The 25770-nt window shown below is 56.6% G+C and overlaps 1 protein-coding gene across 1 annotated transcript in view; it reads right to left on the bottom strand.

Annotated features, from left to right (window-relative positions):
- Positions 1-25770, bottom strand: part of LOC101003565 (voltage-dependent calcium channel subunit alpha-2/delta-2) — a 129443-nt gene that overhangs the window by 5695 nt on the left and 97978 nt on the right. The window contains exons 4-8 of the mRNA XM_031663323.1: positions 14231-14290; positions 7428-7472; positions 4082-4223; positions 905-1036; positions 658-715 (exon numbers count right to left, since the gene is read on the bottom strand). Coding sequence (XP_031519183.1) covers positions 658-715; positions 905-1036; positions 4082-4223; positions 7428-7472; positions 14231-14290 — 437 coding nt within the window. The remainder of the gene's footprint in view (positions 1-657; positions 716-904; positions 1037-4081; positions 4224-7427; positions 7473-14230; positions 14291-25770) is intronic.

Below are 25770 nucleotides of genomic sequence, written 5' to 3'. Positions count from 1 at the left end.
TATTGATTCAATACATTTCTCCTGAGCATGCACTGTGTGGGCCAGGCAGGGTTCTAGGCACTGATGACACCACATTTAATGAAACAGACACAGTCCTTGCCCATGACATGAATGGTCTGGCTCCTCGGCAAGGAAAAAGTACCAGGGGTATATATGAGCAGGTGATCCCCAGAGGGGGCAGGAGCCACATTTCCTGGCTTCAGTGGCTTGTTGTGTTCTCTGCCTCAGGTTGGGGCCCCGAGGGCAGAGTCTAGCTGTGTGTGGGATGGCGCAGGTGCCAGGGAAGGATACTCATAGGGAGCTGCCGGAGGGGCAGAGCAGAGGGGAGGGGTATCTGCGGCTCAGACGGGTAGGGCAGGGGCTGGCCAACCCTATAGAGGCTACATCTGCCTTTGGGGACCCCCCCGGTCCAATCTCTCTTCCAATCTCTCAGCCCTGAGTGGGTGGGGGTGCTGGGCAGTGGACGGGGGCATGACAGCTGGGAGGCCTGCCTGGGTGATGGGATCCATTTTCCAGTGGCAACGATGTGTGAAATGAAAATTGGATACAGCTGGCTGCGCCCTGCTAGGAGGCTTGGAAATGGGGAGGTGGGGGAACAGGCAGGAAAGGTGGGGAGCTGAGGGGGTGTCCCTCCCCAGCTCCTTCTTGCTTGCTCACCAGGGTCTCCTTCGGACATCGTACAGGTCGATCTTCTTGGGGGCTCGCCACGGGGTGGCTGAGTGAGGAGAGAAAGTGAGTGGGACCAGCAGGAAAGGGCTGACCTGGGTAGGCAGGCCTTGCAGAGGTGACTGGGCCACCACAGACTACAGGGCAGCCACTCCATCCCATGCCTCCAGGATGGGTGAGCTGGCAGATGGCGAAAGGAGGGGTGCTGGGCGGACAGGGGACAGGGGCTGGTACCTACCCGGGTAGTAGCGAGTGACTCCTGTGGCACTGCCGAAGACCTGCCACAGCAGCGTGGGGTCTTGCCTGCGGTTTTCCATGAACACATTCTCCAGGGCCTCTGTCCAGTTGAGCTCATTGAGGATGACGGTGGCTGGGGGGAAGCGGGGAGCTGGGGTGGGGAGCACCTGGGCTGTGTCTTGCCAAACCCACCACCACAACACTTATGCCCGTGCCCCCACTCAGAATGCTCCACCTGTTCTCAGCCTATCCAGACCTTCCCTATTTCCCAGGGCCCAGCTGTGGCTGCCCCAGCTCCTCCAGGAAGACTTCCTGATCCTCACCCCTCCCAAGCTGTGAAAGGAACAGTTCAGCCTACTCTTCCTCCAGGCCCCACATGAGTAGGCAGGGCAGCTGTGGCTGGTAGCTTCTGGAGAGGGGCTGCCCAGGTGGCAGGGTGCTGGGAGCTGGGAGCCCTCGGTCCAGCACGCTGCCTGGAGCTAGCGCTGGTCCCCCAGGAGCTCACCCATTCAGCATGCACTCCAGGCTGCAGCAACAAGAAAGCAATTAAGGGCCCGCTGATGGGGCTGGAATTATTCAGCTATTAAGGTACCTGATAAGCTGGAAGCCACTCAGCTCCATGATTAATCAACTGGGGCCAGAAGCAAGCAGGGGTGGGGGCGGGGGCTCTTAGAGGGGCAGGGGCGGTGCCAGATCCTGCTCCAACACAGGCACGTGTACTTGTACACGCATGCACACACGCACACAGCCTGCACCCCGCCAACAGGTACACCTGTGTCTAACCTGTGTGTTTCCAGCCAGATGGAACCCACCTGCCTAGCAACCCAGCTGCCACCATGGGCACGAGGGCACACACGCTCATGCCTACACACCACTCTGCACCTACAGGGGACACTCGTGGGTCCTGCTCACTACCCGCTACCATCAGTTACCCCATTCTCCCTTCCCCCCAACCCTTGTAGTTGCGCATGTGTGATCCCCTGTCCAGATCTATCCCTACACACACACACAGAACAAGGCTCCAATGGACTCCATCCTGCAGACCCTTCAACCTGGGCAGAGACCCAGGATGGTTTGAGCAGTACCCTCAACCCCCAACTCGGGGCGGCCCGATGTGTGTGTGTGACACATATTCTCATGTGTGCAGTGACCCTGTCCCTGGACACTCGGACAAAATGGCAGGAGCAGGACACAGCTGCTTCTGCCAGGCCTCTGTGCCTCCTTCCTCCTCCAGGGACATCCACCCTCTTTCTTCCCATGTAGAGCCCAGCCACTGTCACCCCGTACAGGGATCCCCATCAAAAATCTACCTCAAGTGAGAACCAGAGACCACCTTTAGCAGGCAGACAAAGGTAGAAAGCATGATTTACAATTCTCAAGCCTCTGCCCCAGCCCCGGGCACTGACACACTCCTGGGCACTCTCCTTCTGGCAGCCCCTCTGGAGCGTGGGGCCTCTGCTGTGTCTGCTGCCTGATGCTTGCCCCTGCTCCCACTCCCTTCGCTGTCTGTTCCTGTGGCTTCCCGTAACTGACCATAATGTGAAAACAAAACACATTTCGAGCATTGGCTGTGCTTATTGAACAGTATGTTATGGTCCTGTTCCTAATTTAGAAACTTAGTGAGTTGAACAGTTTCTATTTTTCTCTCTAAGGAAAAAATAAAGCCAGGCCCTCCAGAGTTTCACAAAGTACTGTTTGCCTGCCCTGAGACAGTCTGCCCGGCAGGTCCCACCCCTCACTGTGCCTCAGTTTTCCCATCTGCACAATGACAAGCTTAGAGCAGAGGGGTGTCCCTGGTTCAGGTCAAGGGCCAAGAGGAGACCCCTGCTCTGCGTGGGCTGTCCATGCAGGTACCCGTGACCCCACACGCGCATACCCATACATGGCAAGGCACATTCATGCAAACACCCCTGCCCCCACCTGGAAAGGGCCTGCTATTCAGCCCCATGCGCACAGACCCGCACCCAGGTGCACATACTCTCAGATCACGCTGAGCTGGGAAAGGGGACCATGCCCCCTCAGGCAGGTGATTACAGATTTAATTAAAAGTGACACAGTAAATAAAAAACATATAAAATGCAATTTGTGTGGGTAGCGAGGGGTGACTGAAGAGGGCGGTGTGGCTCCTGTTTTAATTAGCATGCCTGCCTGTGATAGTGCCCCTCGACTGGCTCAGGCAGGTGGCCTACGGGCAGCCTGCAGGGAGCAGGGGGGAGCATCCTTCCCCACCCTGGCCTGAGGCTGCCCGGAAGGCGTAGCTGACCCTGAGGTGGAGAGGGCCTCCCTGAGGACTCTGGGAATTCCCTGCATTCTAGAGCTGAGGCAGTGGCTCTGAGGCTTTTGAGTCCCAGCCCAGTGGGCTCCTTGGATTCCAAGGCTACTCTGTAGATGTTCATAAAACTATGTCAGAAACAACAGGCCTCAGTGCTTTCAATCCTGCTGCTGGAGCTCCCCATCCAGTGTTTGACTCTTGGCTTCCTCCCCCTTTACCTCCCAGGAGCTTCAGGAAGTTCCTCCTCATGTCTGACTCAAATCCTTCTAGCTATAGTGACCTTGTTTCCCCATTGTGTAAAACTGCTTTGTCCCTGGAGCTTGGACTGTCAACCACCCTCTTCCACATCCCCCTTCCCTACATCCCCAGCTCCTGACTGCTCTTGGCAGGAAAACTTCCTACCTCCTTGGTTCTATGCCCAGGAGAAGGAGGGCAGTGTCATAGGGTTGGTATCTGTGAGGAGTGGTTTCCTGTCCCCCTGCCCTCCGTGTCCACCTGATGTGTTGCAGCTTCTCAACCACTTCTACTTGGGGGCAGGGAATGGGGAAGGGTGGTGAGGAGTTGCTTCAGGGGCAGGCGGGCACTCAGTCCCACATGTGGGGAATGGTGTGTGTGTATGTGCATTCGTGTGGGTGCCTGTGGACACGTGGGCAGGAGACCATGCATGCACAGGCATAGAGGCTCAGTGTTTTGCAACTTGCTGAGTGTTAGGGTGAGGCTCTGCCTGTGAGTGCTTGATGCCCACAGGTGGGTGAATCTGAGAGGTGCACAGGAGTAATCTCAGGTGTAGGAGGCTGGAGGTAGATGGCACTGGCCTTCTGTCCCCAGGGACTCAAGAATGCCCTGGCAGTGGGCCTGCCCCCATGGCAGGTAGGATGGGCTGTCCCGATCGCTCTGCACACTCACAGCCTTTGTAGATGTCCGTGGGGATCTGTACAGCCGTGTATGAATAGTTGACCTTGTTCTTGAAGTTTGGGTCCTCGATGAAGTCCAGCCTTAGGGTGCTGGCCTTAGACCCCCTTTCCACATCCTCACTCTCAGGGTCGTCCTGCAGAAAGGGCACCCCCCAGCAGTGTCAGGGGTTGTAAAGGCCTGCAAGTAGGGGCAGGGAGGTCCAGAGTCCAGGAGATAGGGGCATCTCAAAAAGAGGGACTATTGCAGTAGGAGACACAGATGGAGAGACACAGGGACAGATGGACACGGGGTTGGACCCCTCACCCAAGGGGCCTGTGACTCCCACTTCCTCCTGCCCACCCCACCCACCATCCCCACATTTGCTAAACCCAAATTCTAAAACCAAAACGAAACCAACCTCTTCTCCACATTCTTGAAAACCAATTAGGGAAGGAGGCAAATCATGGAGCCAGTCAGAAGGAGCGGGCTCCAGAATCTGCTTACAAGGATATGCCTTGTACAATGACAGGCAGGCCTCAGCAGTCCCTCCAGGAGCTCTGGGCCCCCACAGTCATCACTGGGCCCTGCCCAGCCCCTTCATGGAGTTCCTCTGGGAGCAGGGAGAGGGCCCTAGCCCTATCTAAGGCAGGGCACTATCCCCTGCAGCCTGACGGCTGTAGGGTCTGAGCTGGGGAGGCTAACCTGGGAGAGCTGGGCTGGGGGCTACCATTCAGACCTGCTGACCTCCAGAGGGAGGGTCTGTGGTGCCTGGTAGCAGCAGGACTGAAAGGGCCCCTGTTGATTTTCTAAAATGAGCCACAGTGGCCTGACAGGTGCCAATTATGGCATCTCACGGCCGGGCAGGCTGGGCATGCGCTGTACATCCCCGCCCACCATCACAGGCTGGCAGGAGTGGGTCTGTGACTAGTGTTGATGCCGCAGCCGATGGGAGTGGGGCAGGCTTGGGTGCAGGTGTGCAAGGGGGAGGGGAGGGAAGAAAGATGATGGTAGACAGTGAAGGCAAAGAGGAAAAGCCAGACTGGGGAGTAAAGGGAAAGGAGGCTAAGGGTGGAGAGCAAAGCTAGGGGGCTTCCTAGGCTGGTAGGAGGGATCATAAGCAGCTGAACACCCCATACGCTCCCTTACTGCCCCTCAAGGCCTCTGTGACCACCCTCAGCCCAGGCTTAGCTCATTCATTCTCCCCCATGGGTCCACGTGGGCTGACCCCCGCTGCCCACTATGACCTGGGCATGCTCCTCCCCTGTGTTTCTTCCTCTAGGCATTTGACCAAGCTGTGTCCAGTCTGGGGAAAGGGTGACCATGCCTCTCCACCCAGCCAGATGAGCTCTCCACACCCCAGGGGCACAGCTCTGAAGGGCCTGTGGCAGACACTCTTCATCTCTTTGAGGGTGGATTTTGTACAGCAGAATCCAAGCTGTCTGCTGCCCTCCCACTGCTCTTCTGCAGTGTGCCACCCGTCTGCCCACCCCTGGCACACCCTAGAAGCCCTCAGGTGCTGGGTAAAGCCAGGGCAGGCAGCCTTGGAGCATGGAGGCCAGGGTGGGAGCGGCCGCCTGTGAGGCGTGCGCCACTCACGTTCCGCTCAGGAGGGGGAGGCGCGGGAGAAGAAAGCCCCCGAAATGTCAGCGGCAGATGAAGGGCACTAGAAAATGTAATCTCCCAACTTTCCCAACTAATGTGACATTTGGATTCTGTTCTGATAAGCTATCAGCTGGCAAACTTTTTCCTTCCTTTTCTTTCCCCCACCCCCACCTTCTGGCTGGTAATTTAAAAGTAAATGGTCTAGAAAGATCTCTAACTGTACCTCTGGCAAAGATTAAAAAAAAACAAAGCAACACAACAAGCAGGGGAGTTGGAAAATGTGTGCGTGCTGTCATTTATACCAGGCGTTTGGCCTAGCTGACCCTAGTCTAGCCGGGCCCCAGAGTGAAGCTCCCTTGTCGGACAATCTCTAGCCCCCCAACAGAAGTCCAAGGGGCTAGGGGCAAGGAGTCAATGATTTAGAGTGAGGGGCTGGGGCCCTGGATACAGTTGAGACTGCTGGAGGTAGGTTCAGAGCATCCTAGTAGGGGCTGGGCACCAGGCTGGCCAAGAAGTCCCTCAGTGCCAACCCCCAGCCCAGGGGCTTTGTATGGTGGGCAACTATAGTCTCCTGGTTTATATTTAATGCCCTGATTGCTAAAATTACAGCCCGCTGCCAAGGGGGGTAAGGAATTAGATTCAGGGTCTAATTAAAGGTTCGTTCTTCATTTGAATTTCAGATTCCAGCTTTAATTTTAGCAACTTCTCTGGGAGCCACAGAGCTCAGCCAAGGGGAAGCACACCTGCTTGAGCCCACCCCGCTCTGTCTCGGGCCCTGTGCCCTCCTGCGGCTCTCCCAGGCCAGCCTGGCACTGCGGATCCTGCACAGGGATCCTTTCCAGCCTTCTCACCTCCTGGTGTCATTGGGTACCTCTCACTTGCCCCGGAAACCCACCAAGCCCGCAGGCCTAGCAGAGGAAGACTGGATCTTGGGTCCTCCGAATCAGCAAGGAGTCCAGACACTGTGCTGCTGTGACACCTCTGTTTACAGAGGGGACCGTCAGGTTCAACTATTTTTGCCTTAAAGTCAGGCAGAGGGTCTTGGGCCTTGACAAGCTCAGCAAACACTGTCTACTTCAAGTGCCCTACACCCTCAGACTCATCTTCTCTACAGCCACCTCCCCTGCAAATAGTCATACAGCTTTCACACGAGTCTTCTGGTGACGGGGACCTCACTACCTCACAGGGCAGCCCAGGCGGACTTGAGCCAGTGAGTGATATGGAGGCAGAAGGGTGGTGTGGCTTTGGGCTCTCTGGTCAGTCCCAGTGCCACTACTTCTGAGGTGGGTGACCCCAGGTGAGCTCAGGGTCAGGGTCTGACGATGGGCCAGGCTGTGGGGTGCTTAGCACAGGGAAGGGAGCTGGCCTAACCTGGAAATGCACCTGGACATCAATGCATCCTGCTCACACCTGCCCACCTCCAGGAAGCCTTCCCAGCTGCTCCCTGTCTCCCGCCTCTCACTGCACTTAAGAGAGGCCCTCTCCATCTGGGACCTAAACTGCCCCACGCAGGGAGGGCCAAGCGCCTCACCACCTGCCCCACACTGCAGTCAAGTTCAGCCCACTAGTGCTCAGAGATGCAGCCCTGGAGGGGTCCGGACTTCTAGGGAGTTGTGGGAGGTGGACGATGGGGCCTGTGTCACCATGGCTCTGCAGGGTTGAGCTCAGAATGCGTGGCGCTGAGTCCTAACATCCATTTTACAGCTGAGGCCACCAAGACCCAGCAAGGAGGTGTGGCTCAGGAGGGGGTGCTCACCAGCTCAGCGTCAGCCTTGGCGTCATAGTACACGATGTCTTCCTCCTGGTAGGGGGAGAGAGGCCTCAGCACTAGCTGCTCAGGGTCCCGAGACAGACAGGACTCCTAGCCTCAAGGCCTGCATGGCACCCTTAGATTCCTTTGGGGCAGAGACTGTCCCTTTCCCCCACCCAGAGCCACCCTCCTGGAAGGGCTGGATGGGTCAGGGCTGGGAATGCAGCCAGGCCCATCTTCAGAGGCCCTGCACAGGCTCCAGGAGCATGCAGTACCCCTCAGCTGGAATTCCCTGGGCTTCCCTAACTCAGGGGCCAAGGGTCCTGGGTTGCAGCCTTCTAGGCTCTGTCTGCAGAGAGGCCGCTGAGGCAGCACCAGGGAGCGAGGAAGACAGAAAACAGAGCCGAGTTTGGGCAGGAGGGAAATAATGACTCGACGCTGCATCTTCCAATTTCTTCTATTAAAAAGCCTGCTCATTACGGGCATGTACTTATTAATTATCTGTGATTTGTTGTGAAATGCGAGGGGGTTTCCACAACAGGAGCGGGAGAAAACAAAGCCCGGCCCTGGCGCCTGCCTCCCGGTCCTCACCCGCCTGTGTGTGCCCCGCCCGTCCCTGGCCCATGTCTGCTTGCCAGTCGCCTGGGTTCTTGGCCATCTGTGCGTCATAATCACTGGCCGCCCCAGGGACCCGTAACATAAACGGGCTAATTTCATGTGTAATGATCTTTAATCAGAACCGAGCACAGCTGACAGAGGCTGCCAGAAGGTGAGCCCGGTGTCAGCCAAGTGCCACTGGCTCAGGAGGGGCTGCCATACTCTGCCCCCGTGGGCTTCAGGGCCACAACTCAGGACAGAGCCACTGTCCAAGTCACCCTCTCCAGGTGCTCCTCAGCCCTGTTCTGTACAGCAAAAACCTGCAGCGTGGCCCTGGTGGCCCCTTACTCAGGGCTTGTTTCTTTGTGGTCTGCAGATGGGAGTGGTGACCAAGTCTGCTCCCCAGGGCCTGGCTGTGAAACAGCAGGCAGAGCCAGCCCTCACTCCACCAGGGCAGATGTTACCCTGGACACTCGCTTCCCAAGGCGCAACTGGGGCTCACTCAGTGTGTGACCCCAGGACTAGACCACTCCCTCTCTGAGCCCCAGGCTCCCCAGACTCCCCAGGCAGGACTCTGGGAAGAGGCCTGGCTGTGGTGACTGCCCAGGGGCTGCGTCAGTACAGTCCTAGTCTGTCTCTCACCAGGGGTCTAGGGGCTGCAGGCCACCGGCTAAATGTGCAGGCTTAGTCCCAGCATTCTGGAATACTGACTGCATGCCTGGCACCACGCATGGGCAAGACCACAACTTCCAGAGGAACGTAAGACCAAAGGCGGCCCGAGAGTTCCAGCATCCGGGGCACCTGCCGTGTCTGGTGCTTTCTTACAGCAGCCCTATGACCCCATCAGTCAGACGCTTCGAGGGCAGGGAGAAGAAAGCCTTCGCACCCTGGCTCCAACCTGCCCTCCCAGTCTGTTGCCGACCTTGCCCACACCCGCCACCCACCAGTGCAAGAAGACTGCGGCCCTGGTGGGCCTGGGGCGGGGGTGGAGGCCGGGCCCAAGCTGCAGGGGGCTCGGTCTTTCCCTGCGCCTGGCTCCAACCAAAGCGCGTAATGAAAGCTGACATTACATCAAACACAATAAGGAGTTTCAGTTGATGAAGATCATTCCTGAACACACAAACCCATTAAACTGAGGGAAAAAAATATCAATTCAACACACTCGCTGTGAAAAGAAAATGTGATTTGTTATCTAAAAGGGGGTTATAAACACAGCTCTGATGCTCTTTCCCTCCATAATGAAAACAGGCGGGTGCGGTGGGAGGACTGCAGATTACAACCTCACTCACTCCTTAGGCAAACCTTCCACAAGGATGGGAAAGGACACAAGCGGGGGCTGGTCACTTGCAGCCCTCAGGAGCCCTGGGCTCCCCTCACAGGCTGTGGCTGGGACCTGCCTGCACCTGAGTCAACACTAGGCACCTCAGCGTTCACTGGGGCCACCTCTCCAGCTGCTCCAGGTGCTCCGCTTCTCTATTCTCCCGTTTCACGGTCTTAGTGGAACATCAGATATTGGTGGCGTCAAGGACATAGGGGGACATGTCACCCAGGAGGATTCTTAGCCCCCTGCAGATGACAGATGAGGCTCAGGATTCTGTATGGCCTCCCTGCCCCCCAGGGCTTGATGCATGTGGGAATGACCCCTCCCGGCCTCTCCTGCCTCTAAGAGGGCGAGACCATGCCCCTTCCTTGGTAAGAAGAGCATGGATGGTGGCACACAAGGTCATACATGTGAAAACATATCATAGGGCCGGGCGCGGTGGCTCAAGCCTGTAATCCCAGCACTTTGGGAGGCCGAGACGGGCGGATCACGAGGTCAGGAGATCGAGACCATCCTGGCTAACACAGTGAAACCCCGTCTCTACTAAAAAATACAAAAAACTAGCCGGGCGAGGTGGCGGGCGCCTGTAGTCCCAGCTACTCGGGAGGCTGAGGCAGGAGAATGGCATGAACCTGGGAGGCGGAGCTTGCAGTGAGCTGAGATCGCGCCACTGCACTCCAGCCTGGGTGACACAGCGCGAGACTCCGTCTCAAAAAAAAAAAAAAACAAAACAAAAACAAACAAAAACAAAAAAAAACAAAAAACATATCATAAATACATGTGACCGCTATGTATGAAGTGGTGTGGAGCTGGGGGTGTGGCAGGAGAGGGCCGTCAGGGTCAGGATGGGAGGATCCCCGAGAAGGCCTCTTGTCTGCTTGGGCCAACACAGTACCTAGGTTAAGCAACAAGGAGGCAGTATTCTCTAGTGACTGAGTACAAGGGCCTCAGCAAAGAGTCCTGGCCTCAAATTCTGACCTGGACATGTGAGCTCTGGAATCCTGGGCAGTGAGTGAAGACTGAGGCTGAGCCAAAAAGGACCCAGCCTACTGGCTTGTCCCAGTGGCCCCCTGAGGAATTCCAGGGGTCACCCCCGAGGAGGCAAGGCTGCCCAGTTAAATCATGCAGCCTCCATGAGACTTCACCTCTGGGTCTCTACTTCCCCACTCATAATATCCTCTGAGGGCGTGAAGAGAACAGGGAGCTGGGCCTCCCCAGGGGTAGGGACAACTCTGCCCATGAGTGAAAACCTTCTGTCTTTGCAACTCCACAGCCCAGAGGAGAGGCTGAGTGTGGAAGAGCCCCAGGTGGGGTGAAACGGGTGTCCCTAATGTCTGGGGTCCACTCCCCTGACATACCCTGTGTTACCTCATATTTTAGGGGCCATTTTGCCCAACTGGGCAGGAATTGGGGGAATCACCCACTCTGAACTCACACACATGCTCTCCCATGTGGACTTGGGTACACAGATAACAGGCGAGGGGCGGGGCAGGAGGGTCCATGTGACCCTTGTGTTGGTGACATACATTCTCCTTAGCAGGAGCCAAGCCCAAGAGAGGTGTGAGGAGGTTGGGTCTCAGGGAACAAGCTGAGGAAGTGAGCACGGGGTGAGCGGAGGAAGGGCAGTTGCCATCCGAGTTCAGTGCTTAGAAGGTGGCTGCCAAGGCCTGGCCAGACATGACTGCCGCCTGCCCACCAGCTGCTTGTGCATGCCCAGGCCAGCCACCCGCTGCACCAGTGAGGACGCTTGGCCTTCCTGCCCTGGCCTAGTGCCAGCTCAGCCCGGCCAAGAGGACATTTTCTGAGACAGCCGTCTGTCGCTGGCTTGGCAGAGGCACGCAGGGGCCCTATGGTTGGGTCAGACCCTCAGGCCAGGAAGGCCACCTGTCCTGTCCAGCTGGCTCTTCCAGCCTGGACCAGCCCCCACACAGCCCTCCTTCTAGTCCCTAGGCAGAGCTCCGTCCACTCCCACCATCATGTTCCCCAGGGCAGGGCTGTGTCCTTCCCTTACACTTCCCAGGGGAGGGCTGTCTCTTCCATTCAACTCCCAGTGCATGGCTTTGTTTCCTGTAGGCCCTGGTGTTGGCACTGAGGCCCTGGGGCCAATGGCCACTCCCCCCTCCCCTACCCATGCCCTGGCCCAACTCCTCCCTGGTGGTGGTTTCGGTGGCACACAGTGTTGGCATAGTATGGTGCTGGCACCAAGTGTGGTCTGGCAGGTGGCACCTCTTCATCTATCCTAAGCGTTATGGGCACCAGGGCACCTGCTGCCCGCCTGTGGGGGCATGTGAGGCATTGTCTGCTAATCAGGGCCATCGTTTCCCTAGTGTCCCAGGGTCTGGGTTGGCCAGGGACGAGGAAGGGGGATAGGAGTTTTACATCCAGGCATTGCCCTCTTGATCTCTTGCCCCAGCTCTGACCCTGCAGACTCCAGGATCCCCTACCCCCCAGGCTGAGGTCAGTGGAGTTGTGGGCATGTGGATATGGGTTATACCACTGATACCATTGTCTGTTCCTCAGAGGTTTGCACCTGGACCTGCTGTGTGCTGTCAACACAGGGACGGCCACACCCGGCTGATGGTGCAGTGGATTCCCGTCGCCACATGAGCCAAGCATATCCTCTGTGGCCAGAACAGTTGGGCACCATCCTCCCCATCTCAGAGGTAAGAAGACTGCTTCTGGTCACGCTGTCACTGCTGTGGGCAGTGGGGGCCGATCCTAGGGTTGGGGCTAGAAAAGGGAGTCCTAGGCAGAGATCTGGAGAGAGAGGCTTTGCACTGAAGGAGGGGTAGTTAAGGGCATTCCTAGGAAGAGGGCCTGAGTTTGAGGCTGGAATTGTGGCACAGGCCAGGTGCCTCTCCTGAGTGCTGGGGGAACATGGCTCCTTGTCTGTCATCTCCTGAAGGTCGTTGGAAGGATGTGGTTTCAGGGGTGGGTGGTGTGCCTGCAAGGGACAAAACAGCATCCCTTCCCAGCCTCAAGTCCCTGCACCCTCCCCTGGCATGGACAGCCCCTCCTGCAGCCACTGCTGCCAGCTCTCCCTGGCAGCCCAAGCATAGCTGGCTGGTGTTGGGCTCTTGGACACACCATTAGCATTGATGCCTTTCAGCCTGGCAGTTGTGGCAGCAGCAGTGCTTCCTGGGAGGAACAGTGACCCAGTAGATGGGAAGGAGGGAGGTGACTACAGCCCCACCCACCCTACCTGAGACACCAGTGGGACAGGCCAGCAGGCACCCAGTGGGATGTGGCAGGGAGGGAGAGAAACAAGGCCGGGCGCAGCTGGCCCTGTGGTCAGGGCTGCCTGTGGTCACACCCACAGCTAGGGGCACCTCAGGTCAAGCCAGGGGGAGGGGAGCAGCCAGAGCCCTTTACTGCCTCATCTCAGGACAGAAGTACTTAGGGCCCAAGGGCTGGTGTGGCCAGAGATGCGCCCATGCCATTAGCGGCTTGGCACCCATGTAGCCTGACATGTGCAGTGATTCCTTCACACCCCAGAGCTGAGCTCACAGGCAGCACTGGCACCAGTCAGTCCTTTGCCAAATGGGGAAACTGAAGCCCTTGCCTGGGTCCCACAGGGACTGTGAGCAAGTAGCACTGGAGTAGCAGAGAGGGAGAGAAGGGTCAGTCCTGTCTCCTGGGGAAGGGGGGTTGGTTTAAGGAGTAACTAGCTCATTCATTTGTTCACCTTAGAAAATCACCTTTCATTTCTAATCTCATGTGAACTCCCTGAGGGCAGCACCCAGCACCTGCCAGGGGTAAACGAAGAATGCCACGGTGTGGGCAAGGTGAGACAGCTCAGCATGACCTGGGGGATGGGGACTGGGGAGGAACAGATTTAGAGCTTGGATCATAGGCATGAGCCCCTCACACCCGATAGCCGGCTGTGAATCTCTGCCACCAACAGGTAACCTCCGGTAGATCTATCCACTCTGTGCTTCTATTTTCTTGTCAAATAGGGACAATAACCCCACTGCTTCCTAGAGCAGATGTGCCTGGCCCAGAGCTGGAGCGAGTCAAGTCTGCCACCCTCACCCTGCCCCTCCCTGTGTTTAGCACAAGACTACTAGGAGGCATGGCCCAGACACCCGAGCAGCTGTGGAGGACACAGGAGCCCTGCCAACTAGTCTGGTTCTCAAGGGTTACATCATCCTTGGCACTGGGGCTTCCTTGAATCCAGGAAGAGCCCTGCCTCCATCTGATGCTGGCTGGAGGGCAGGTGTATCCAGCCCCAGGCAAAATCAAATACAGCAAGGAACTGGCGAGGGCAACTCAGGTCTAGGCTGGGATGGGTGAGGCTCCCCTTCACTCCCCCATGCACTAGGCCCTCTGTGCTCAGCTTCTTGCATCTCTGCTCCAAGAAGCGAGCCTGAGCTCCTTCTGAGGTGGAAGGAGAGGCTTTTGTGACCATGGCAGCCCAGTCCCCTGAGCCCAGCCTGAGGGCCTCCTGGGTGGACAGGTTGCTGTTCAGGGAAGTCAGGGAAGGGAAGTCAGGGAAGGGCATCTGGTCCCCTTTTCCCAGCATCTCCTGCAGGTCACTGTATTAAAGCCTCTGACAAGTCCTGAAGTCCAAAGGCCTCTGACCCAGGGTCTCTCCAAGAATCTGAACACCTTATCTGGGGAACACAGGGAACACCACTTTCAAGCAGCCTTCCCACTCACAGGTGACTCCACAGCTCCTCTGGAGTGAATGTGGACTCATATCTCACCACTGTATGTCCAGCAGTGAGGGGCACCTGGAGTAGCTGCTGAATGTTGGACACAGACTTCTGGCTCTGTTCCACAGACCCCTCCGTGTCCCTCATGTGTCTGCGTAGCTCCCATCCCCCCGGCATTCACACCCACCCATGGATGGGCATGCCCTGAGTGCTGGGCAGGGCGCTGGGGCTCCTACCTTGATGTTGTCCTGCCAGCGGTGTGCTTTCTGGAAGTTCTCTGCAGCATCAGCCAGTCTCTAAGGGACAGAGCACAGGGAGGTCAGAGGCTGAGGAAGGCAGCCTGCCCTATGCCCACCCCAAAGCCTCTCCATCCCCAGCACTCCCTGGGGCCAGGCTGGACTGGGGACTCCCTTCCCCTCATCCTATGAGACCCTCAGAGATTCTCTGCCCCAGATACTCCCCAGCTTGCTGTGTGGGCACCTCCTTGACCACAGCTGGGTCCATGCAGGAAAGGTGAAGCCTGTGCAGTGACCCCAGTGGCATCTCCATGGGACTCCTTGTACTAAGCCAAGCCCCAGTGCCACTCTCTACCCCCCACACACTTATATCACCCCAGTGCCAAGAGGAAGCTCCTCTGGAGCCAAGGTTGAGCTGCAAGTTAGAGAGTGCTTCGCCTTGCCCTGCCCTTCTGCCAGCTACCCAGAGCCCCACAGGAGGGGCCCACAGCCCACCCTGCCCACCCAGGCCCATGGTCCCTCTCCCAGAGTTCCTGAGCCCCTTCCCACAGGGCTCCCAAGCCCCCTGTCCATAAGAGCCTCTCCTGTTCTTTGGGGCTGGTTCCAGTGGCCTCTTGCAACAAAGCCCCTGTGCCTGAGAGCAGAATGTCCCTCAGGGCATAGCTGTGTGCCTGTCCATCCTACACCTGCCACTGGGCACGCCGGGTGCCAGACTGCACTGACTGGTGGAGGTGTGACAGGCCTGGTCCTGCCTCTCACAGCTCACAGGCACGACCTCGCAGAACCACCATGGCAGGAGAGGTTGAGGGGCAGGAGGCGCAGTGCTGTGGAGCTAGGGACCTCAGGGAAGGCTTGCTGGAGAAGGCACTGGGGCCTGGCCACCCTCTGGGCCTAAGCCCAGGTCACCCAGACATTCTTATTAGGTACTTTCTAAGGATCTCGTCTCTACAGGAAACCTTGGGGCCCCCAAGGATGGAACTGAGTCTGGCCCTGGGGGACTTCTGCAGAGCTGAAAGCAGTGGTGTCCTGTCAATCATAGTGACAACCATCACTATCAACTGGCCACCTACTGTACACCGAACCCTCCCCTGGCCAGTGACTCGTGTGCTGTGCACCTTGTACCATTCACAGTGTGCCTGGCGTGGGGCCATTGTGGCCCTCCTCAGATGAGGACGGCCAGGCACAGAAACGGCGAGCAGCCTGCCCAAGGTCACAAGGTGAGTCCGGCTCAGGCTGGGTCCTGGAGCCCAGCCCTCACCATTGCATTTGTCTTGCTCCGCCCATGACCGAGATCCAAGGACCAGCCTCTGTTGGGCCCACCATGCCCAGTGAGGCGCGTGGCTCTGGTCTCTCACCCCACCCCACCCTGTCCCACGGTGGAGCAGGCGTGTCCCACCTCCAGGCCTACAGCCCTACTCAGAAGGTCCTGCCCCTTGGTATTCAGGACACCTCAACCCCATCCTTGAGTCCAGGCCTGATATGACATGTGGGCTCCGGAGGGGACGTCCTCCTAAAGCCTGTCAGCTGCCCATTAGGGGGAAGTGGGAGTCAGGTCATGGAGGCCGGCGTTTCCTCCTCTGAAGCATGGACTAGCAGGGCAGGCAGCAAGGTGGGGCCTCCTGTGGAGCTGTGGCCTCTGCTCTCCTGGGCAGAGTGTCACACCCCCATAGTTAGAGTGGCTGTCCAGGGCCATCCCCAGTCTCATTGGGCCGGCTCCCCCTCCTCAGGCCAAGGACACTGAATGGTGGGGAGGCTATGAGGCTGGGGTCCCGGGAGCAGGGAGAGAAAGTGCCTCTTGGGGTCAAACCCTCTCACCCCACAGAGCTTGGCCCTCCTGGCCTCTGCTTCCCTCTCCTTTGTAGGCTCAGTCCTCTGTCCCCCACCACCCTTAATTGCAGGGCCTGCTTGGCTGGGACCCACACCCTCCTCTCTCCCCAGCCCAGCCTCACACTCCTAGGGTTTCGGGGGCCCCAGGTCTCTCTACTCCGTGACGCCTCCCATGTCTTGCCTCCAATCCTGGCTCTCCTGAGCTCCTGGACACTTCCCTGGAGTGACCCTCAGACCCACCTGAGCTCAGAGTGCCCTCTGGGGCAGGCCACCCACCCTGGCCCCTCTGCCTCCTCCATTCCACCCCTGGCATCCCTCACACCACCTCCTGTGCTCAGGCTCCGTCCTGCCTGGAACCTGTGTCCTCTCATCCTCGTCACCTATTCTCCACACAACACCTGGAGCCTTTTCTCCAAATGTAGATCTGGTCACGTCACCATCCCCTGTCCTGAAACCCTTCAGTGGCTCCCACTTCTCTGCACGTAAAAGGCACAACCTTCTCGAGGTCCTGTAGGGCCCACCAGACTCCTCTTCTTGCTTTTCAATCCTGGAGCCTCCTCTTGGCCTAAACCACAAATGCCCACCCACTGATCCCAAACCCAGGGATGGATGAGGTCCTCAATTCATAAGCCTGCAGTTCCCTTGTATAGAGGGCATTATTGCGTGACTTGTATGGTTCACAACACTTGTCACCAGTGTTAGTCGAGCACCTGCAGTACAGCAGGTGCTGGGCTCAGTACTTGGCCTGGAGGCTATGTAAAGCCCGACGAGGCAGTGCGTGGGTCGAGCCTTTGTCATCACTGTGCCCCTCCTTCCTTACCTGGTGACCACTACCTTCCCAGGGACACCAAATCTTCCTCAGAGTGGGGCTCTGCTGAGGCCCCTGTCCTTCCCTGAGGTTGAGACTGGGGCAAAATGGGAGAAGCAGATGCAGTCTCTTGCCGCAGAAAAGCCAAAGGGTCGATGGGGCTGCAGATGCTACACTGACACTAGTGGGAGTCTCCAGGCTGAGCCATGACCCTGAGGAACTGTGTTCTCCTGCCCCTGCCTCTACTCCTGGCCAGGAGGTACCAGCTCCTTCACCCTCTGAGGGCTCAGCTCTGACCCTGAAACCTCTGGGCCCCAAAACATGGGGCTACAGGCCCCTCTGGCTCCAGAGCCTAGCAGACAGGGCAAGGGAGACCCAGAGAGGGAGGCCCCAACCCCCAGCCTCCTTGAGCTCATGGAATCCCGTGGGCTCAAAGGCCTGGGTCAGCTCACTGACTCGTGAATAACGGAGTCGTAATAGCCACAGCAAAAGGATTACTTTTAATCCTCAGTAACGATCAAGCCATTATTATTTTTTCGGTGTTACAGATCAATCAGTCCATCCCTGGGCACTGGACGTGTGGAAATTGCTAAACAGGCAGGCCCAGTGGTGGGGGAGGAAGGGCTGAGGCAGCTGGTGGGTGTAGTGGAGTGGGCAGGCTTCGGCCATGAGGTTCCATCAGGCCTGAGGATGAGAGGACTGGGACCACCACTGGGGTGCATGAGGGACCCTGAGCAGAGATCAGAGCCTGGACCCTGGAGTCCCCGAGCCCTGGCCCGGGTTCAAAGTTTGACTTTCTAGGAGCAGGGTCTTCACCACTCTGGTCCTCAACATCCTGCCTATAAACTGGACATAGTAACTGCACCCACTCAGGGTGGCTAGGCTCTTGGCAGCCCTCTTCCTCCAACCCTCAGCAGCTGCACACAGGCAGCCAGTCCCCTGAGGTTTCTCTTGCTGGCTCTTGCCCAGCTCTGGGCCCTCCTGCTATCTGTTCTTTCTGCCTGGTTAGCCTTATCAGACTGTGTTACCTCTCCTGGAAACTTCCTTTTAACTTTAACCAGCCCTCTGGACAAGGTGGGCTTCCCTCCCCTCTGCCAAGCAGGACATGTCCTGAGGCAGGGATCTCCAAGCTTAGCTCCAACTGCCTGGCTCAGGCTGAGCACCCAGACCTTGGGCTCCTGTCCCCATAGAGCTGACAACAGTCAGGCCTGCTGAGGGCTGGCAGGGAGACCGTGCCCACCCTGCCCCACCCCTGGAGGTTCATCCCTCCTAGCACTTCCCTTCCACCTCTCCCTGGTCCTCCTGATGGTTTGGGGACAGGCTGGAAGGGGCAAGAAACTGAGGCCCAGAGGCGAGGGAAGAACCTATTAGGATACCACGCAGGGCAGGGACAGGGTGCCTCCCTGTCTCCGGAGTGCCTGCCTGTCTTGGGGAGATGCACTCCATTCCTAGCCCTGACCCCAAGTGCCTGGCCCCCTGGGAGCGATTCCTTGCTTGGGCTCTGGGTTCTGCTCCTGGAGCTGCCTGCAGTCTCTGGTTGCCCTGCTACCAGGCCCTACACATGCTGCTGCCTCCCAGGCCACTCCTGCCCAGACTCCTCTAGCTGCATCCACTTCCTGACCCTGACGCTCAGCGAACCCTCTTCCATGTCTGCTTTCCCCTTGAGCACTGGGTTTGGTGGGTAAGTGTCTAGTGGCTGTCGAGTTTATGGTAACTTGGCCCTGGGCATACAGTAGGTGCACAATGAATGTCTGCTAAATGAAGATTGGGGTGTCTCTGGACCTGTGTAGAGGCCTGGGCTTGAGTCTGGCTCTGCCCAGCCAGTTGTGTGGCCCCGGGTATGTAGTTTAACCTCTCTGAGTCTATTTTCTTCAGCACATCCTGGGGGATAATGGCTACCTATGGCAATGCTATGAAGTCACTGATGGTGCCTTGTCTGGCCCGTGACGTCCCCATCATGACCAGGGTATTAGAGGGAACCTCAGTGGGACTGTTGAGTGGGGATGCTCACAGCCAAGTCCATCACAGTAACAGCAGGCATTTCAGAGGCAATTATCAGAGAGTTTCACTTAATCAATTTCCCTCAGCTCTGGGAACCGTTCTTACAGGAAAAGGCAAGAAAGAGGAGGACTGGTCATGCACTGGGCTGGTGACAATACTCCCCTGGGGAGCAGCCCCTGCACAGATACCTGCAAATCTCACTACGTTAAACAGCTTTCAATTGCAATGGGAGCTGAGACAGTCAAGAACCTGAGATCAGGGACCTGGGGCCAGGATGGGCACCCCTCAGAGCCCAACACCTGGGATAGGAAGGCCCCCTGAATGCTAGGAGGGGAGGGCCTTGGGTGATGGGGGGCTGGGGCTCTTGGGTGCTCTCACCCTCTTACAGGGCCTGCTCACCCCCACCCCAGGCTAGGTGCTCCCCACTTTTCCTTGGCCTACTCTCCTCACCAGCCCTCACCTGGGAGTCCCTCCATGCCCAGTGCTGGTGGCTCAGAAGGGTCTGAGGAGTAACTGCCCATCAAATAGGACTTTTTCTGCACAGCCCAGAGGGAAAGGCTGGAAGAGTTCTTTGGTCTTAATTAGTTATGGTTACTCCCACTTCCTAGAGGATATGAGAGGCTTAGAAGAAAAGGCCCTGAACCCATGGGGTGCAGGATGTTGAGATCTAGGGCAGTGAGGGCTGAGCCAGGCAGAAGCCATGATGGAGTGTGGGCTCCAGGGTGGAGGCTGGGGGTAGTATGCCCTGAGAATGCTGCTGAGGGCTGCAAGGAAGGTAGCAACGACAAGATATCACCAGGTGTGGTCCAGTGCCTACCGTGGGTGAGGGCTTCACTGCTGCCTCCCCAGCAAGACTCACGAGAAGTAGATTCTCCTTCTCCCCTCCTTTTACAGCCGAGGGAATTGAGGCTCAAAGTATTAGTGTAGCTGCCCCAGACCCCTAGGGAGGAAGAGGGGGCATCAAACCCAGGTTCGCCTGATGGTAAAGCCCAGCAGTGCTGGACAGTGACTGTCCCAGGGAAGGACCACCCCTGGCCAGGTGGGGCCTGGCTGCTTGGGCTCAGGTCCCTCCTGCCACCCCTCAGAGTGGTCCCTTTGCCCTTCTCCTAGGAGAGGGGATCAGTAACTGGCCTTCCAGCTATCCCTCTGAGTTGCCCCCACAAGCCTTGGTATCACTGGGTCCAGGCCACGGGAGGGGGCAAGTGCCAGGATGCCCAGCAGCCCCTGCCTAGCCCAGCACTGGTCCCATTGCCACCCATCTTCCCTCCCCACCTGTGGGTCCTGCGTTAGCTGTGTATTGTGCACAGAAAGATACCAAATACAGATTTCCAATTTCCAGAGCTGTTATGGTCTAATGAGTAAATAATATACATATTTAAAACTGTCTAAAAACATATCTGCATAATTAAAATATCTGCATAATAATGAAGCAAGATGCAGCTCTGCAGGAGGGAGCTGAAACCCCAGGGCTGACAGTAGGGACAGAAGTGCAGGTGGGGTCAGGGGGCCGTGGCTCTGTGGGCCTCTGCTGCTGCTGCTCCAGCCTTGAGCAGACATTTGTCTGTTCATCCACCTCCTGCTCCAAGCAGGTGTATCCACAGTCAGGGACCAGGAGAATCGCCACTTGGCCCTGTCCTGGCACCACTTGTGGTCTGAGGGAGGCTTTGTGTGGACAGACAGTGCCTGCTACGTGCATGACGGCCGCCTCAGCGACTTTGTGGCCCTCACACGATGTGCTCAGAGCTTTATGGACACAATCTCACTCACTACAACCTTCTGAGGGCAGGTCTTGCCCTGACCCCACATTTTGCTGGGTTCTGAGGCATGAAGAGAAATGTAGCAGGATCGGCAGCGAGGGTCAAGCAGGATCCGTGACTTATGCGCTGAGGGTGATGGAGACACGCCAGTGGCTGTGCTTTCCTGTCGGGTGCACTGCTGACATGCATGCCTCCTGGGACAGGACAGGTGCCCAGCCTTACCCATCCCTCAAGGCCCCTTCCTTCGCCCCTTGGCTGCATCTACGCTGGACACACTTGGCTCCTGTCCCATCTGTATTTTTTCCTTAAAAATTTTGTTATAGTTTTTATTAATTAATTATTACAAGACAAGGGTGCTCTATGTTGCCCAGGCTGGTCTCAAACTCCTGACCTCAAGTGATCCTCCTGCCTCTGCCTCCCAAAGTGCTGGGATTACAGGCATGAGCCACCACGCCCAGCCCATGACACATCTTAAAGTTCAAACCTACTCTTTTTGTATTAACCATGTTTACAACTTAAAGATAAAATGACCACCAGAGCAATAAAAAACACTCAAACTCCAGACCACAATTCCAGCAAACAGAAGCCTGCAAAGAAAATAAACATTTCTGGCACAGAGGGTGCCTCAGGGGAAGGCTGGCATTGGAGGTCATTGCTGCTATTGGCAGCAACAGGCTCCCTGACCTTTTCCCTCACAGGACTCATGCGTCTTCTGCGAGTTGATAAAAAAAATTAGTAAAATGGATTTTTATTTATTTATTTTAAAAAGGTCAGAATCCATGTAACACGGAAAAACCCATTCGAGTTGTGGTCTCCCTCTGCAGCAGGGCGGCCGCCACTCCACCCGGGCCCAGGCGTGCTGGCTCCCTGTGGGCGCCATGAGCTTGGTAATCAGTGCCTGCACCCCCTCGGTCCAGCCTGGAAGGGGCAGGCTGTGCTTCAATTTCCTAGGAAAAATATGAAGAAATGAGGGGTGGCCTATGATGGAGATGCAGAGGGAACAACTGTGACCAGCCAGGGTGGGGAACCTGGTATCCCAGAGGCTGGAATTTCAGGTCAGAGAGAATTTCCCAGAATATCCTGGGCTCCCAAAGATCCTTGCTGTGTTGTATTTTGCCAAGAGAGGACACTTTAAAAAACTCCCACTCTCTCTCATTACTGTTATGTTACCAAAAAGTGAACATTTTATTTTTATTTTTGAGATGGAGTCTTGCTCTGTTGCCCAGGCTGGAGTGCAGTGGTGCGATCTCAGCTCAATGCAACCTCTGCCTCCCGAGTTCAAGCGATTCTCCTGCTTCAGCCTTCTGAGTAGCTGGGACTATAGGTGCCCACCACCACATTTGGCTAATTTTTGTATTTTTAGTTTCACCCCGCTGAAACAGGGTTTCACCATGTTGCCCAGGCTGGTCTTGAACTCCTGACCTCAGGTCATCCGCCTGCCTTGGCCTCCCAAAGTGCTGGGATTACAGGTGTGAGCCACTGCACCCGGCCAAAGTGGGCATTTTAATATCAAGAGGAGGAAGGCCATGAGCTCTGAGATCCCTTCCCAAGGAAGTAAACGAAGTGGCACTCACAGGTGCTAACAGGTATTCCACTGGCTTTCATTGCTTTTTTGCTTTAAACTGGAACCACAATCAATAAAGAGAAGGTCGGGTATGTCCTGGGATAGGAGCCAAATGTGTCCAGTGTGAACAGGGAGGGGGTGAGGAAAGGGGTCTCTGTGGCTGGGCTGAGCATTTGCAGAAACCAGCTTGAATTTACAGGCCAGTTTTCTGGAACTGGGCGTGAAACCCACCCTCTGGAGATTTCAACTCTGCAGCAGCAGGCTGAGTCAGAAGGAGGTGTGGGCGGATCTGGACAGCCACATGCTGGAAGCTGCAGGAAAGGTCTGGCCTCAGGGCTGCAGGTCTCTGCCTTACCTAGTCCCCTGGTGAGCTCCCAGGTCTCCTGTTGAGCACTTGCAAGAGGTGCCCCAATGAGAAATAAATCAATACATGCAACAAACTGCTTCAGGTCCACATTTGGACTGTGGCTTCAGAGCCCAGATGTATGGAGGCACCTCACCCCCAAGGAACCCAAAGCTGAAGGCTACTCCAGGCTGCTGGGGCTCTTTCCAAGATACTGCCCTGCTCAGCCCCATCCCACAAGGGCTCAAATGGGTGGGAATCTACCAACTTAGCTGGCACCCCTCTTAAACCCCAGCATGAAACTTATGCATCTCCACAGGTCAGTCAGTCCCTGGGAACCCAGGTGGAATTTCTCAGAATTTTGACAGTTTTGTGTCATTTTTCCTCCCTCTAAATTATGATCCATAATTCATCAACATTTCCCTCATCCTTAGAAAAAACCATGCAGATAGCATTGGGTGAGGGTACCCATACGGGGGCTGTCGGCCACTCTGGGCAGGGGAGCAGGGACACATCCTTATCTGAGTGCTCTCTGGAGCATGGTGCTGCATCCTGTCCCCTCATCAGGCCCCATTCTAGAAATGTGTGTGGGCATGGGGGTGGGTGTTGAGTGTGACAGTGCCCTCCTTCCTTGTTCTGCCACAGAGGCCAAGGAACCCAAGTTCCTGGGGCTCAGCAATTGACCCACCACATAATTTGGGGAGCACTGCCCTCACCTCTCTGTACCTTGATCTCTCACTTATAACAGGGAGGGAACAAAACCCTACCTGGGCCCCTCCCAGGGCTTCGAGGACGTGGATGGAGAGCAGGGCATAGACAGGGAACAGGATGGGGACTCACTTTGGAAACTGAAGACAACTCCAGGTTCTGGGCTGCACCTTCCCTTACCTCACTCCAGGGGCCTCCTGACTGGTTCCCCCTCCCCCAAACAGCTTCTCTCTTGGGCCTTCTGAACTTGGCCTGACCTGTTTTCTTCTGCAGCTTGTGCCAACGGGCTGCCCTTCTCCTCAGCACCAACGTCGCCGAAGATTTTGTTCATTACCCCACTGCAGCCCTGCTTGGCTTCCAGCCCCACTTCTGAGACCCCCTCCTTGCCTCCCTGACCAGACCTCTCCTGAGCCCCACAACCCATCTTCAAACTCTCAACCCAAGCTGATTGGCACGAACTCATCTGCCCGGGCCCCCACACCTTCAGGTCTCCCCAACAAGTTCTGTGACCTGTCCGTGTTTCCTGGATGCCTGGACCACTCCTCCCTTCCTAACACTATCCTTTACCAGCCCCTGACAACCTCATCTCTCTTCCAACACACTGATCTTGAACTTTGCCTTCCTGCTATGCTGCAGTTCCAAAGCCTTGTTTGTGCTGCATCCCAAGCCTAGAATGCCTTTTCTCATCCCCTCCCCTGGCCGGCTACTCCTCATCCTGTAGGAGTCACTGCTCTTCTGCCTCCTCCATGAATCCTGGTGCCCTGTAGGGCTGGGTTCCCAGAATTGCCCTGGGGTTTCCATCACTGCATGTACCTGACTCCCTCTCAGATGTGGTCCCTCAAAGGCAGGGATTTTATTCATGGATCTGTGTGGCCCCAGTGCTGGGCAAACCAGCTCAGTGAGGAAGTGCTAAGTGACCTCGGGCTCCCATCACAGTCAAGAGGTCAGGGGGTGGATCAGGAGGTGCCCTTGGGGATCTGCTGGTTTGGAGGCCCTGGGTCTCCTTGGGATAGAGATGGTAGAAACCAGGTCAGAAATGGTGCTGATGACAGAGAATAGGGATCCAAGATGGCATTGGGGGTGAAGGTGTAAGTGGGGTGAGGCTGAGTCTAAGTACAGGCCTCACTGTGTGCTCCATGAAGAGGCATCCGAGGGGCAGCCTCTGGGGTCTGAACTGCTGATGTCTGCTCTCCGGGACCACAACCCCACTCTAGACCTTGTGAAAATGTTACCCATTAGCCCCACTCAGCTGCTGCCAAGTCAGTAATAACATGGTTATTAGCATAAGCCCCCATGGCTCTGCTGGAATGAGAGGCAGAGGGTGGTAGACAGGAGTGCCTGAATTCCCAGGGAGCTCAGCACCCCTGCCCTGGTGCCAGATCAGTGCATTCTCCTGACATGCCCCAACATTCTCCTCTAAGAAGGCTGCTCAGATGCCTCTATGCTCCGCTGTTGCTCAGGGGCAGGACATGGGAGAGTGATGGTTCCCATGGGAAGAGGCTGATGTGACCCTCCTTCCTTCCTGTCAACTCTTGTTTACTGAGCACCTACTGTGCGCAGTAAACTGGCCTGAGGAGGTTAGTGAGCATTACAGACACAACCCTGCTCTTACATGGGGTGCCAGCAGTAAGTTCTTCTTTACATCTCACCTAACTTCTTCCCACTGCAATTCAGTCCCACTGTCTTGAGCAGAGAACTTGCTAGAGGCCTCTATAGGAAGAGCTGCCTGGGATGGCCCCATCACTGGAAGAATTTAGGGTGCTAGGAAGCTGCCCTGCATGGGAACGTATTCCCACCAGAAAGCTGAGAGTGAGACCCCACCCCAGCTAGAACAGGAGAGTCTGAGTCCCAGCCCAGCCTCCAAGCTCCCTTCCCACGATGTTATTTTTATACTTTTTCCTAAAACACAGCCTGAGCGGGCCCTTTTCGGCTCTATTAACATTAGGAATCTAATCAGTAATCAGGCAGCTCATAATTTTCTGATTAGCTTTGATTAGGCCCAACCTCAGGAGAAGGAGTGGGACAGTGAAGAGGGAGGTGGGGACAAAAGGGCCCTGAAATGTGCCGGAGGGGGCACTGGTTGGGCTGGGGGGAGAGGGCAGTGGAGAACAGCCCCTAGCCCCATTGTTGCCTGTTTTGGGGAAGGAACGTGGAATGGAGTCGTGGGTTGCACTGGGTCAAATGGGTTGCAGGGTCAGAGAGCAAGGGCAGCGGAGCAGGGTGGGGAGGGCAGAGCCCAGCCCACTTAAGCAGCAGGAACACCAGAACAGGTTGGCCCAAGACTTTCAGCACCATGGACAGAGGCAGGGAGGAGCGTCAGGGCTGGGTTTCGGCAATGACCTGGGTGTTACCTTGCCCAGGCCCCCTGGGTGGCACTCGAAGAATGATCCCAGGCATAACCTTGAGTAATGGTGACAGTGACAGAAGGGCAGGCCTGCTCAGTGGGCTGCAATATGTGACCTCGGATATGGAGAACTGGCCCTGGCCACTCTTACTAAACACACCATAGGCAGGGCCTGCCTTGACGATCAT

This window comes from Papio anubis, chromosome 2, assembly GCF_008728515.1.
Source record: "Papio anubis isolate 15944 chromosome 2, Panubis1.0, whole genome shotgun sequence".
NCBI classification, from domain to species: domain Eukaryota; kingdom Metazoa; phylum Chordata; class Mammalia; order Primates; family Cercopithecidae; genus Papio; species Papio anubis.
This window is presented reverse-complemented; position numbering and strand designations above follow the sequence as displayed.